This window comes from Podarcis pityusensis (assembly GCF_964106645.2).
Source record: "Podarcis pityusensis genome assembly, chromosome: 3".
Taxonomy (NCBI): Eukaryota; Metazoa; Chordata; class Lepidosauria; order Squamata; family Lacertidae; genus Podarcis; species Podarcis pityusensis.
Window position 1 is genome coordinate 94,187,396 of NC_138026.1, and position 15,294 is coordinate 94,202,689.

General features: G+C 40.0%; 1 protein-coding gene across 4 annotated transcripts in view; it reads left to right on the top strand.

Annotated features, from left to right (window-relative positions):
- The window catches only part of EPRS1 (glutamyl-prolyl-tRNA synthetase 1), a 39,920-nt gene extending 28,709 nt beyond the window's left edge, over positions 1–11,211 (top strand). For all 4 annotated transcript variants that reach the window (XM_081000483.1, XM_081000484.1, XM_081000485.1 and 1 more), the window contains 11 exons: positions 293–502; positions 700–772; positions 1,481–1,560; positions 2,692–2,793; positions 3,399–3,554; positions 3,641–3,838; positions 5,444–5,617; positions 6,384–6,544; positions 7,575–7,653; positions 9,898–9,962; positions 10,843–11,211. In XM_081000483.1, the coding sequence (XP_080856609.1) occupies positions 293–502; positions 700–772; positions 1,481–1,560; positions 2,692–2,793; positions 3,399–3,554; positions 3,641–3,838; positions 5,444–5,617; positions 6,384–6,544; positions 7,575–7,653; positions 9,898–9,962; positions 10,843–10,993 (1,449 nt within the window). In that variant the 3' untranslated portion in view covers positions 10,994–11,211. The remainder of the gene's footprint in view (positions 1–292; positions 503–699; positions 773–1,480; positions 1,561–2,691; positions 2,794–3,398; positions 3,555–3,640; positions 3,839–5,443; positions 5,618–6,383; positions 6,545–7,574; positions 7,654–9,897; positions 9,963–10,842) is intronic.
- Positions 11,212–15,294: the final 4,083 nt, after the last annotated feature.

Genomic DNA, 15,294 nt, shown 5'->3' on the forward strand with positions numbered 1-15,294 from the left:
CTGTGCAACAGCCACAGGAAAAGGGTAGCAATGCCATGGCTGAGATCCATATGTTTGCTTACTTGCTCTAAGCAATGTCTTGCCTTAGTGTTACATGCAAACCGGTCTCTACATAGGTGCAGTTGGATATTTATGGTTCTAATAAAGGATAAACACCTTTCGTACATGAATGTTCCGTGCTCATTTCCACTGAATGTCATGTGTTCGATTTTATTTCTGTTTGATACTTTTTAAACTTGCTGCCCACAATGCAATTTTCGTGACACTGAAACATTGCTATTTCCTTTAAAAGGTGATCACAAAATCAGAGATGATTGAATACTACGATGTGAGTGGCTGTTACATTCTCCGTCCCTGGGCTTTTTCCATCTGGGAAAGCATCAAAGAGTTTTTTGATGGTGAAATCAAGAAACTTGGTGTGGAAAACTGCTACTTTCCAATGTTCGTATCCCAGGCTGCGTTGGAAAAGGAGAAGACACACATTGCTGATTTTGCCCCGGAGGTAATCTTACATCACATTATTCATAATAATGTGTGGAATTACAGTTTACAATTATGAGCTTCAATTGATAAACAGAATTCACATGTGTCACAATAATTTTTTTAAAACAAAATTGTACCCACTGTATTATTAAGAATGACATGAAATATATATATAAAAAGTAGTATTTTCTAAACTTTTACATTCATTGATTTCAGGTTGCCTGGGTTACAAGATCTGGCAAAACAGAGCTGGCTGAACCAATAGCTGTACGTCCTACTAGTGAAACAGGTACAGTTTTAAGATTTAAAATACAGTGGTGCCTCGCAAGACAAAATTAATTCGTTCTGCGAGTTTTTTCGCCTTGCAAATTTTTCGTCTTGCGAAGCACGGTTTTAACGGTATTAATGGTTTTAAGAAAAAGGAAACAGACTTGCAAGATGTTTTCGTCTTGCGAAGCAAGCCCATAGGGAAATTCGTCTTGCGAAGCAACTCAAAAAACGAAAAACTCTTTCGTCCTGCGAGTTTTTCGTCTTGCGAGGCACCACTGTAACAGGGTTGTAGTGAGGATTTCTGTTCACGTTACCTTGAGCTCCTTCAAGGAAACTTGGGATATAAATGCAATGAATAAAATACAATAAATAAAATAAGGAAGAAACAAGATGAACAACATGTTCTCCTGTATTTAAATTTTAAATATAAAGGATTAGCCTAACATGTAGGGTAATATCCAGCAACATGCCAGCAGATAGGATGGGATTTCCCTTTCCTCACTTTTCTCCCCAATCTGCAAACTGTGGGGCTCTAGGGGGAGGGTAGGAAGGACAAGTCACATTGCAGCAGTGGAAGTACAAATAGGCTGACATCACTGGATGTCACCCTTAGTCCACACAGGTATTATTATGCAAGGGAATAAAAACTCTTACAAATCAGGTTTCCAAAACCAATAGTTAACATAATAGCTACTTGCTTTCTGAAAATATTCTCCTTTCTTTGCAGTAATGTATCCTGCCTATGCAAAGTGGGTTCAATCACACAGGGATCTCCCCATCAAACTTAATCAGTGGTGCAATGTTGTGGTAAGTGCAGGGTATACCGGATATTTGCTGTGCTTTACCCAATATGCTCATTCTTAATCAATAAATCAGCAATCTCCACTACCCGCTTTTTAAATTAAGTTGTGGGTTGTTAGAATGTATAGTGTTTCTCCCCACAAAGACTATACATTCTAACAACCCACAACTTAATTTTAAAAGCGGGTATTTGCCATATTTTTTTACCTGGCACTTCTTGTGTTGAGGGATTTGATTCATATCATATGCTCTGAATATTTCTTCATTGCTGCTTTCCACATCCTAACAAACACCATGTTGAATGAAAAAAATGTGGTATGTAGTGCACACATTTGGAGAATCTCTACAGGCCTGATCTGAGACAGCTGTTGCGATATACAGTGGTACCTTGGGTTACAGATGCTTCAGGTTACAGACTCAGCTAACCCAGAAATAGTACCTCGGGTTAAGAATTTGCTTCAGGATGAGAACAGAAATTGTGCTCTGGCGGCGTAGCGGCAGCGGGAGGCCCCATTAGCTAAAGTGGTACCTCAGGTTAAGAACAGTTTCAGGTTAATAATGGATCTCCGGAACGAATTAAGTTCTTAACCTGAGGTACCACTGTATCTGGATTTGTTATCATGCAAATTATCCTTGTCTACTGGTATTTACAATCTTCATAGAAATAATAGAAATCTGCATATGAGAATATTGCATTTTTATATTGAAAACAAATGGCAGTTAAAATAATCTCTGGTTCCTTTTGTGTGAATAGTGGGTTTCTTAACAATATGTAAAATCTAGGTAGCACTAGCAGAAGCCAACACAAGAATTCTCTCTAGGTTCATTGGGACCCCACACTGGCACAAACTCCATGTCGTCCCCAAATCTAATCTTGAGGGTTTGGGAAACCACAGAACAAATTTAGGGGGAGCAGAGGGGTTGAAAGTTTCTTGTACTGATGGAGCCTTAGGCTTTGTGTTTCGTTAATTGCAACCCATTATGCCTTTGAATTCATATAGTATAATGCATCATTGAAAAATAGAACTTTGAGCAATGCTAAATAATACATTAAAAACAAGCTCATTAATGAAGATAACAACTTTAACTTTTCATGACACTCTGTTTTTTTGCTTGTTTGTTTGTTTTGTATTGCAGCGCTGGGAGTTCAAACATCCACAGCCCTTCTTGCGTACTCGTGAATTCCTGTGGCAGGAGGGACACACAGCATTTGCAACTTACGAAGAGGCAGCAGAAGAGGTACAGTGCACAGATTAAGTTAAACGAACTTCATTCAAGGAAAATTTGGAAATGGTTGCATAAGTGGGGGGAGGAAGTCCACTTCATATTTCAGCATAATTGAGGTAAAACAGTGAAACTTCTTTTCTTCAGTATGTTCAAAAAGGCTAATAACACAGAGAGATTATATGAAAAGTAGATGCAGTCTTAAATCGTGTTGGACATTGTTTTTTCATGGTGTGATATACAAGAATTAATTTGAATCTCATTGGCTTGTTGTCACTCAAACAATCTACATGTTTCAAAATTGGGTGTCATTAACTATGTGAACCCCCAGACAAGAAATGAAATAACACAATTAGTGAACCACCATAGTTACAAATGACAGATAATTTCATGTCTGAGAATCACTCTCTGTTGTCGGATAGGATTCAGTGGTTATTGCTAGAGCTTTAAACTGTAAACGCTAAATTTTTATTTGATAGCCGCCATAAATTATTAGGATTTGAGAAGGCCATTGATATTTATCCTTGGCTTTCCTAGGATTCTACCAAATGGTTAAGTAATACTTTTGGCATATAGCTTAGTCTAAACTTTTACAAACTGTTTTTTATTACTTGTCTCAGGTATTACAGATCCTTGATCTGTATGCTTGTGTGTATGAAGAACTTCTGGCAATTCCTGTTGTGAAAGGAAGAAAGACAGAAAAGGAGAAGTTTGCAGGCGGAGATTATACAACTACCATTGAGGCATTTATATCCGCCAGTGGGCGAGGCATCCAGGTATGTTCTGATAAAAACATTTTATATACTTCATTAATACGTAGGAAGATGTTACCTGAATTTTGTTTATTGTTGCCTTTTTTTAGGGAGCAACCTCTCATCACTTGGGACAGAATTTTTCAAAGATGTTTGAGATTGTCTTCGAAGATCCCAGGATACCAGGAGAGAAGCAATTTGCTTATCAGAACTCTTGGGGTCTCACAACGCGGACCATTGGCGTAATGACCATGATTCATGGAGATAACATGGGTCTAGTACTACCTCCCAGGGTCGCTTCTGTTCAGGTGAGCAAAATCACATTGATACAAACCTTTTGCTAGTGCCAATTCACCTCTCTTTTCCCTCCTATTTTCTAGAATGGTGGTGGTGGTGGGGTTTTGAATCCAAACTAAGATAGTTACACTTAGATTCCATTAAATTGGTTTAATGGAAACTTAACTGTAAGTCATGACTAACTTGCCCCATAGATTTCCGTAAGACCTAAGCACAACTAACTTAGTCTGGCTCCAAGTCACTGAGTTGACTGGCAAATAATCTTAATGCTTGTGCAGCTGCTGATGTCCTCTGGCTGTATCTTTAAGATGTGGAAGGAAATAGAGAGAGGATGGGGAAATGTTGCGACAGCCTGCTTCTGTCCACTGGGTGGCAACCAGAAAGAGGGCATTCTTACTGCATTATGAAACAGCCTCCCGAGAGATCTCGCAGACACCTTCACTTAGGTGTTTTCACTCTCAATCAACACTTTTTTGCTCCAACACACATTTACTGGTCCTTAATTCTGAAGGACTGAGCCATATGAAGCTGCCTGGATTCTGAAATTTTCAGGGGAGGAACTTCTCTGAGTCCAGCTTCCCTTACAGGGACATTTAGTGGGCATTTTGGAGAGGACCTTCTCAGTGGCTGCTCCCAGGCTTTGGAACTCTCTTTCTGGAGGCTGTGTTTGCTCTCTCCTTGTCCTTCCAGCAGCACCTGAAAACTTTCTTTGGGAACTAACTGCTTTTAAGGAAAGGTATCCTAATGGTATTCTGTACTGTTTTCCCCATTTACATTTTAATAGATGTGTTTTAATTCTATAGGTAGTTTAATTACTTTTTATTTATTTTTTTAATTTTAAATTTTTATTGGAATTTTATTTACAACACAACCCTCCCACCCCCCAATACACATTAAACGCGAACATAACATACAGTGAACATAACATACAACAATACAAACAACCAAATAAAAGACTTCCTTTATCCTGTATCTGGCCTCCTTATAAACTGTGTCCTTTATGAATAATTATTAAGATTTTTCTAATTATAACTTAAATATCCACAAAGTCTCCTGCAGACATTAATCAAAACAAGTCCAGGTATGTATTTTAGGGCACTGTTTTGTGAAGTATTCTCTGCATTTTTCCCCACGCTTTTTGAAACTCTTGTCTAGTGTGATCTCTAACTGCCTCTGTTAATCTAGCCAGTTCAATATACTCTAACAGTTTATCTTGCTATTCCTTTTTTGTTGGCACAGTTTCTTTTTTCCAGTTTAATTACTTTTTAAACAGCAACCTTTTATATGTTTTAAGCTGTGTGTGTTTTATCTGTGTTTATTTTAATTTTTGTGAGCTGCCTTGAGTCCTAGTTCTGGGAAACAATCAAATCAATCAATACATAAATAAATACATGCATGAATAATTCTGCTCAGTGACTGCTTGGTCACCGTTTTAGTGTATATTTATAAAATTTTAATGCAGTTGATTTTATTGCGGCACTGCTTCAATAGTCCTTTTGCTTCAAAACTCATGGTTTTAAGAGCAATCTACAAGTTTAGGGCCTATATATTGTAATTCTTGCAAACAGCATTTTTGTTAATGCTCCTAACTCAATAATCATTGCATCACCACTCAGGTTGTGATTATTCCCTGTGGAATCACCAATTCGCTTTCGGAAGAAGACAAGGAGGCCCTGATGGCAAAGTGTGCTGAATACCGTAAGCAGCTATTCAGTGCCAATATCCGTGCGCGTGTTGACTTGAGAGAGAACTATTCACCTGGATGGAAATTCAATCACTGGGAGCTTAAGGTAAATGTTGTTCAGTTCTGTTCTCCTTTTATGAATTTCTCATTGTCAGCCTTTCCTTGGATGCATCATTCAGTAGTATATGCAGAAGGAAAATGGGAGTTATCAATATATTAGCGACAGTAGACCCTCCTTAGGAACTTTCCCCATAGTACATGTCATCTGTTCTTTAGTTTCCAATTCTGATGAGCTCATCTACTTCAAGAGTGTCTGTGTAATAAATTATCCAACCTCTTAGTATTGACTTGCTCACATTGTCTTCTAGGCTGGGAAAGAGTAATAGCTTGAGTTTTTGCAGTGTAAACTAAACTTTCAGGATGTCGTCTTATTGGAGACATGCTATTAATACTGGTCTGGTTTGCATGTCACTTTAAACCATACTTGCACTAAACTGTGCTGCTAGGATCTGAAACTTGGTTTGGCTTAGCTTTGCATCCAGAGTCAGAGCTTTGTTCTCCAAAGCATGAGCTGTCTGGAAGGTTTGTTCTTGGCTTTCTACTTGTAGTTTGGGGAAAACAAACAACACGAACCTGGATGTAAAGCTAAGCTGCAATGTGGCTTGGCTGTTAGCAGTGCAACAGGAGCAGAAGAGGAATAAAGCACCTGTGATAGCTTCAGTGGGTGCCTTCACCTTTAAACCATAGTTTAAAGATTTGGTTTAAAGCTCCTTCCCTGAAATATTTTTGTGTTCCACTTAAGCAAGGTAGACAGATGTAAAGAAGTGTATAAAATGCTCTGTTCATGGCCTCCACTTTTTTTTTCTTTTTAGGGTGTTCCAATCAGGCTTGAAGTGGGTCCACGAGATATGAAAAATCATCAGTTTGTAGCTGTTAGACGAGACACAGGAGAGAAGCTGACTTTTGCTGAAAATGAAGCAGTGGACCAGCTGAGACGTGTTCTGGACAAAATCCAGACGAACCTTTTTGACAGGTTAAGTTTGGGGGAGGCTGTTTTCAAACTGACACATTTGCTTCTTATGCTATGTGTTTCATTCATCTGCCTGTCGTTTCATGGGTTTCCAAAGGAATGAGGAAATGAACTGAGGATCAGGGCACAACTAGAATTAACATTAACTTATCCACCCAGCCTGTATTGCAATGGATGCATGGCAAACTGAGCTGTCTGAATCACCCTCCCCAATGATCTCAAAGTTTCCCAATAGGTTGAGCTAGTGGGGTGGGGAATGGTCGAGTGAATCCCCCAAATGGGAACAATGAAGAGAATAATAATAATAAAAACAGAGTAGAAAGCAGGAGGGGGTAAAATGCAGCTCCTCCCTTCTGTGACTCTAGAACTGATTATTTGTCCCATCTTCAATTCACCCCCCCCCAAAAAAAAACCTTTCGGATTGCTTTGCCTGACCAAAAAAGGTCATCAGTATAGAAGTTACAGTCCTTTCTATTGGCAAATGCTGACTTTTCTCACAAAAAAACTCAAGCCATCTAAACTGAATACTAGCCCTTGTACTTTCAGTTTGCTCTTCCACCATTTTTCATGGCCTGACACCCAGAGAAGGCATACTCTATATTAATGGAATCAAGCTTCTCTTGGAAGTGGATTCTAGTCCCAAATTCAAAGGACTTAAATTTGTATCCCAAGAGCTACTTTAGGTCTGCATAAGGACTTCAGTGTGCCTTGTGAATATCACATAGTCACAAATTCCCCTCATTTTCAAAAGAGGTGTGGTGTGCATTGAAGGTTTGATGCACAGAACCCAAAGTCACCTTGGGCACACAGAATGAGTTGCACTGTACTTTGGCCTATTGCACTTTTATATCCCACCTTTGACTGCAGCTAAGCATGTTCCTAACCATCATTTGGACTGCTGTGTGGACAAAAACTGGAATGTAATTAGTGGGATGTAATTCAGATGCATTCTCAAGATCTGGCTCTGTGGTTAAAGAGTTTCTTTTTACAATAAGTAAAAGCTTATGTTGACTGAATTTCTACTGTTTCTCAGAGCTTCTAAAGACCTAAAGAATCATATGGTGGTGGCCAATACAATGGAAGAGTTTCAGACTGCACTTGATTCGGGAAAGGTAAGAAATCTACAGCATGATCAAGACTGGAATCCAGTGTATATTTACAGCCTTAATGAACCCAGTGTGGCTGTCTTTCAAGGAAGCATTCGTAAGAATAGGCTGCAAGTTTTGTTTTTGCAAGTGAAGGCACAATTGAGCAACACAAATTTATTCAGATTGCAGAATTAGCAGTTTGTACTGGCCTAAAACATGAGAGTTTCTTAGGAGTCTCAGAATAATTGCAACCTCAAAAAATGCCAAATGTTAAATCGATATCACATTCCTTTGGAATAATGCTTGCAATTTTAATACATGTAATGGAGCCTATAGTTCATTAAAAGCTTTAACCTCTTGGCTCATTTAATTGCAGCTGCCACTGCAGAAACTTTTCCTTTGTGGTCAGCTCATTCATCCTCCATCAAGGCTATGGGACATCTCTATATGTTCATGGCAGTATGTGAAAAGGATGCCTCTCCACGTCTTTAAAAACATTAGTAAAGGTGGAAGGCTGCCTTCCCTGTGACACTTATTCAGCTGTGCTGTTTTTTCAGTAGAAAATAGCCATGCCATCTCTAAGAAATAGTATCAAGTTGAATTCTAGATCAGATACTGTAATCAATTCATTACAAGTAACCATAAAATAATTAGCAGACAATATAACTAGTCTTGTCAGTTCAAAGAACGCATTGCTTGCGTCAAAGAACTCTTTCTATCTGATTTAAATAGAGGTCAACAAGTACATGCAGAAAAGCTGGATGACAAGAGGTTATTGGAATTGATATGAAGGTGCAATGAAGCACCTTTAATTGCAGCAAAGTATTTTAGATTGCCACAGGAGTGTTTTGTGCTCTGGCTACTGGTTTTATGTTAGAGTTTGATTTGTGTGAATTGTTCTCAAATAGCTTTGACCTATTTTTAATAACATTTATTAAAGATAAGTCATTTTCCAACACGCCTCCTTCGAAACAAGCAGCTGGCTTACGTTGTGGAATTTATTTAAACAGATACAACTTATGCATCCTGCTGCTGTTTGTCATAAACTAAATTAGGTTTTAGGACCTAGCATTTTCCATCCTGTTTTTTCTTCTTCCATGGGTCAGGAGTGTCATTGTGTCCAGTGCCATTGAGTCCAAGTTGAAGGCCTTTATGTGATCTGGTGCTGCTGCTGTTCGTATTGTAGCACTCTTGAGAGGAACAAAATCCTGCAAACTATACACATTTCATATTCATGTTTCCTAGAAGCATAGCAGGCTCCCTTAATGTGTGCTTCAAGTTTGAATCAATTTCTTTCTTTTCTAAAAGTTGGAGTCAGAATGAAGTTTAATCACTCAAACAATGCTGAATTATGAGAAATTATTAACTTTCCTACATGCTGTATGTGCTATCTCTTGAAGATGGGCTTAGTTTATGTTAAATTTCAAATGTAGCAAATGCCTGTAAAGCCTTTATGGCTTGGAAAACAAACAATTCTTTATTGAAAAGCGAACACGTCACTTGAAGTTCAAGAACTCATAATGGTTATTCCTTTGGTTCTGCAGACCAGGGCGTGTCATTCAGTTTAACATGCCAGTCCAGTAATCTCTTGGGGGTGTGAGTTCCCTACACATGCACCTCTCTCCCTTTGAGATGAGCACTTCTGTGTGCATTATTGCAAAATACATTTGCTTCTGGATCCAGGAGTGTTTCTGAAATTCTGGCAAAATACATGAAAACTAAAATATTCAATTAATCAATGACTTTTGGAGAGAAAGCATGGCATTCAAATTTTCACTTCAAGCAAATATGTTAGGGGCTGGTTTTTCTATGAATTGTTTGCAGAATAAGTTCTTATGACATTGTCCTTCTTTACACCATCTGCCTTTAAGTGGTGTTTTACTCAGTTGCACCACTAAGGGGCGACTTTCTATCTTAATTTGAAGATGTTTTTAAAAGTCCATTCAGATTCTGCTAACATTCACCTTCAAGAAGCTCTCTACTGGGGCCAGTTTGTTGAATGTACACACAAATATTAGGCCAGAGCGGCAGGGGAGTGAAATTTTATTTGCAGTGAAATATAAAGATCATAAGGCTTTTGAATCCTATCATCAGACTGACTTCTCTCAAGGCAGCTAAAACAGATAAACATTACACTACTTTCTGTTAGACTCATTTCAGCTATTTTCCCTTGCAAATTGGAACAGACAAGTTTTATTCAATATATAAGACATTAATTAAGATTAATTATATAACCTCAACAATGTTGATTTTCCTTTCTGACTTCAGATAGTGCAGATTCCTTTCTGTGGCGAAATAGATTGTGAGGACTGGGTCAAAAAAACAACTGCCAGGTAAATAAATGTTTGTGTATAGACATAACTATACAAATACATAAGTACCAATTGAAATGCACACTTGCTCTGACAAAAATAGGAATTGGTCCTTGTAGTAGATGTTACGGGGCCCATGCTAAAGAATCAGCTAACCAAGAAGTGTAATTTTTCTAAAAGGGAAAGCACTCTTATTGTAGACCTGTTGGAGGAACAGTTTACAGTGGAACACCATTACCTGTATTAAGGTGCCAAGACACCCTTTGGTTCACGGTTCACCGGAAGCCCTGCAACATCCCTACTAATTATGGGACAATAGACTGTCCCTCATTTTTGTCAGACGCGGGTGGCGCTGTGGGTAAAACCTCAGTGCCTAGGACTTGCCGATCGCATGGTCGGTGGTTTGAATCCCCGTGGCGGGGTGAGCTCCCGTCGTTTGGTCCCAGCTCCTGCCCACCTAGCAGTTCGAAAGCACTCTTAAGTGCAAATAGATAAATAGGTACCGCTTTATAGCGGGAAGGTAAACGGTGTTTCCGTGTGCTGTGCTGGTGCTGGCTCACCAGAGCAGCTTCGTCACGCTGGACACGTGACCCGGAAGTGGCCTCTTAATTGAGATGGGCGCACAACCCTGGAGTCGGACACGACTGGCCCATACGGGCAGGGGTACCCATTTTTGTCAACGCTCAACCTTTTGTCTTTGTAAAGCTCTCTTGCAAATCTATATCACTACCTTAACTTTACTCTTTGCGCAGCATTAATTCCTTTGGTTCAAAAGTGTTTTGATTTCTGCAAATCAGGCTCACATTAGGTCACATGTGATACCTTTGGTTAGTGCACAATTGTGGAGCGTTGCCATTTAGCTCAGTTTTGGGCATTAAAGGAAATCTGCTTTCCATTTCAGAGATCAAGACCTTGAGCCTGGCGCTCCGTCCATGGGAGCAAAAAGTCTCTGCATCCCCTTCAAGCCGCTGTGTAAGCTGGAGAATGGAGCAAAATGTGTCTGTGGCAAGAACCTTGCCAAGTTCTACACCCTCTTTGGCCGTAGTTACTAAACTGCTAGTTTGAAACACCATTTTCTTTATCTTTCAAGCCCTCAACTTTTTGAAATAAAGACTGAAATCTTCCCAGATCCTATCACGTTTTTGTTACTTTTTAAAACAGCTGCAAATAAAGCCATACAGAGTCAAAGAGTCCCTTCAGTCAGACTAGCAGTGATGCACAGACTTTTCTGTATACAACATCTCTAATAATAAATACATATTGTCAGCTACCACTTGGCTTCTTTTTTGGCTTATGGGATAAAATGTGTTTGTGTGGTAGGCAATGCCATATGCAAAGGTTGGATGAATTCACATTAATACTGTAGTGTTCAACATTCTTGAATGAGCTGCAACACTTCATTACATGAGTGGAAGATCCTGTTTGCCTACAGAGTGCTAAGTTTAAAGTTTTAAAATTGTGTATTAGAAGATTAGAAAACCAGTTGTTAGAAAAACTTAAACGTTTACAGCATAGTGCCCTCCAGACTACAACTCCCTTGAGCTCCTGCCTATATGACCAGTGGTCAGGGATGATGGGATTTGTAATCCAGCATCTGGAGAGCACCACATTAGTGTACATAATCTTCACTGGAAGCAACTTCAATGGATGCCACCTTGTTTAGTTTAAATATCTACGTCACAATGACCATTGAAACCAGTTATATTTCCAGCACTTGCAGATAGGACAGTTCCCTATCTTGTGCCTTTACCAAGTCATTTTTCACAAGATTTACAAGAATGCTACCTATACTGTGATAATTGCTGATCATTCCTATGATTGGCAGGAATAGGGGAATCAACCCCCTTTAATCAATGGCCCGACAGCATGACAACATTGGCAACATATGAACCGATAGCTTATAGCCGCATACTTTCTTTGGGTAAGTACAGTGATATTTGGAACTAGTTTACACAGAATATATTAGATTACGGACAATTATGTGTACATTAGGATAATAAGAATAAGCAGCTGTATATTAATATATGGTAATATAACAGTTTTTTTCAATTCTTTTCAATCTTTTCAATTTTTTCTTTTCCCCCTCATTACCTTTTTATAAATGAAATTCTCTTAATAAAATATCAATTTGAAAAATGATTGGCATGAACAGATGTAGTAGGGGAAACATTGAACAAGGCTGGCTTGGCTTCTGAGTCACTGCAGCTTCAAAGAAACGGAGGGCAGATTCAGAACAACTCGATTTAAATAATGCCCACACTATGCTTGAGTTTCTGTCTCTTGATCACAATTACTTTGATTTCTTTTTTTTAAAGTTTCAGTAGGAACATTAATTCAATGAGCTGGTGCTAGTGTTTAAAGCCCTAAATGATTCCAAATATTTGAAAGACCTACAGACCCTCTCAGGAGACGGGCCCTCTCTGTAGTTTGCACTCTCAGAAGTTCCTTTGCCCTGGCCTTGAAACCAAAACACAATTGGAAAAAGCACTGGATGACCCAGCCAAAGCTAAGCACCATGAGGCTCCTGTAATTTATATACAAGTGACACTATGAGACTTTGCAATACGTAACTTTGGGTTGGATCGTGGATACCACGGGAGATATTCCATGTTGCACAAGTGGACTTCTGTTCATGGGATGGGACTACTTCTTACAGCCCCCTGTGCATGCCTTAAATCAGCTCTGGAGGGTAAGGGAGAAAATAATAAACTCATTGCCACCTGACTGCCTCATGGGTGGTTGTTGTTCGCATCCATCTATCTTGGGAGACAATGGAGTACGCCTTCAAGAGTCTGTGTGCCCCAGTCTGTCTTGGGAGGCAATGGAGTGCGTCTCCAGGGGTGAAGTCAAACTGCTGCGTTAGCACCAATATGACCTTGCAGGGGCGCAAACCTGGGCAGTGTGTATGGAGGTCCTGGGCTGCCCATACAACAAGATCAGCCTCTCAGCCTTGATGAGGTGGTCCAAAGGAAAGCAGAGCAATACATTTGGGACCAGCTTGGCTACAGGAGTTGCTGGAAGGAGGTGTGCTCCTTAGGGACTCCCCTCCAGATGTGTATAGGGTTCAATCCTTAGCCTTTTCTTCTCCCAAAGATAACCCACAAGGCAGCCGAGGTTTAGGATCAGAGCTTTCCTTCTCCGAGGGTTTGAGATCTATTGGCTACCCATGGTTTAGCTGGCCAGTTGAGAAAGCAAGCTTTATTTAGTAACGTGTATTATATATAGCTAGTATTGATAACAACTTTCTTTCCCTGCTGTCCTTGCCTGGAAATTAATTGTGAAAGAAATGCTGTTCATCCAACATAGTTAAAGTCTGCTCAAAGTACAGACATACCTCAGAGAAGTTGTTGGTTTGGTTCCAGATCACCACAATAAAGTGAATATGGCAATTAAGTGAGTCATACAATTTTTGTTTTGTTTCCCAATACATATAAAAGTTATGTTTACACTATACTAGCCTATTAAGCCACACATGCCCCAGCTGCAGGGGTAGGAGGGGAAAAACCCATGGCCAGAAAAGGGGTGGTGGGGTAGGATGGGGACTGGTCTGCCTACAGCTGCACCTGTGAACTCAGGAGCAATATCTGCGAAGCGCAATAAAACATGTGTTGCACATAGAAGTGTGAGCCATTAAAATGTGTGTGCATGAAAAAATGGGCTAACTTGCACTGAAAGGTACATACTCCCAAACTGATAACCAGGATGGAGGATGGTGAACATCTGTTTGAAGAGGAGATGGGCTATCATGATGAAATTGAAAATGAACAAGCTAGACCTTCTATTTAACATGCAAAACTGCGACGCTACTGTAGTTGCAACAGGAAAGTAACAGGCTGGACTCAACTCTAGGGCACGTCGTAGGGGATGTGCACCTGGTGGTGTCATTTGGGATGGCCCAGTGCTTTATTTTGGAGTGCACAGCTCCCATTCCCTTATTCATTACTGTACATTAATGCATTTTTGCCCCAGAGAATGATGTTGCCTCTTGAGGGGAGAGTCTTCCAGTGATAGAGATGTATGCTATGGGGTATCATCATTCTTATTTTGTGGTGTAGCATCAAATAAAGTCTTATTCACATGACTCTTGGTTGAATAAGGATCTGGGAAACAATTTCAGCATCATAAAGAAACGTGTAAGGCAGTGATAACTGCAAGGTCACCACCTATTTTAACACTGGAAATGAATACAATTATGAAAGTGGGCAGGGGACATTCATTGCAAATCCCAATTAGCTCTGCAAATCCCAATTAGCTCTGAATTTTTGGGATCTATTGTCATTTCCTAGGTGATTAGTTCCATAAGAAGCTACCGACTTCCACTACAATTAGCAACTATACCAGGAATCAGCAGTTCCTTGGGGTTTTATATTGTTCCAATAGGAAGCTGATTGTGCGAATAGCTGTCACCCATGATCTGATCATGCAGATCACCAAGTTCTTCTGTCAACTGGGCCAAGAAACATACTTCTGGGAATGAAGGGGCATGCAGTTTAAGATATACAGATTGGTATTACATAGTAAAAAGGTAATGGTTTCAACTTAATGATTACCGTAAATTACCAGAAGGCTTAGCGAAATTATTGTGTTTCTAACTTTGGACCCATTTAGGCAGTCACTTGGTTTTAAAAAAAGCATCAGGAATATGGAATTCCGGGCAGTCAATGAAAAGACTGTCTGGTTTTTACAACTTTAGGCTTGTTTGCAGGAGAGTTTGCAGAATGACAGGCTGCGTCCGTGACAGTGCCCTTAAATGACCAATTGGTCTTAAGCAAATTTGAATGTGGACTTGCAAAGAAGAAAGCCCTGTCAAACAACACACACACACACACACACACACACACACACACACAGCAACTGGTTGCATGGCCAAGGACTCTAATTCAGAAAACCATTCCTCCATTCTCTGCTCAGGCTTCTTTTTCTATTTCCACTAATACTTGCATTCTGTCCACACGTCTGTGGTGTCCACTGTCCTTTAAAGAACGTGAGGAGAACCTGCTGGATCCAGACAGTGGCCCATCTAGTTCAACATCCTGTTCCCACAGGGGCCAACCAGTTGCCTGTGGGTAACCCACAAGCAGGATTTGAGCACGAGAGCCCTCTCCCCTCCGATGGTTTCCAGCAGCTGGTATTCAGAAACATTGCTGCCTCCAACTGTGGAGGCAGAGCACAACCACCACGGCCAGTAGCCACCAATAGACCTCTCCTCCATGAATCTGTCCAATCCTCTTTTAAAGCCATCTGGGTAGGTCCTGTGGGAGAGAGCTCCATAGTTTAACTACGCAGTGTGTGAAGAGGTACTTTCTTTATCCTGAATCTTCCAATGGGGGGGAGATGCATGGCTTTGCCTCAT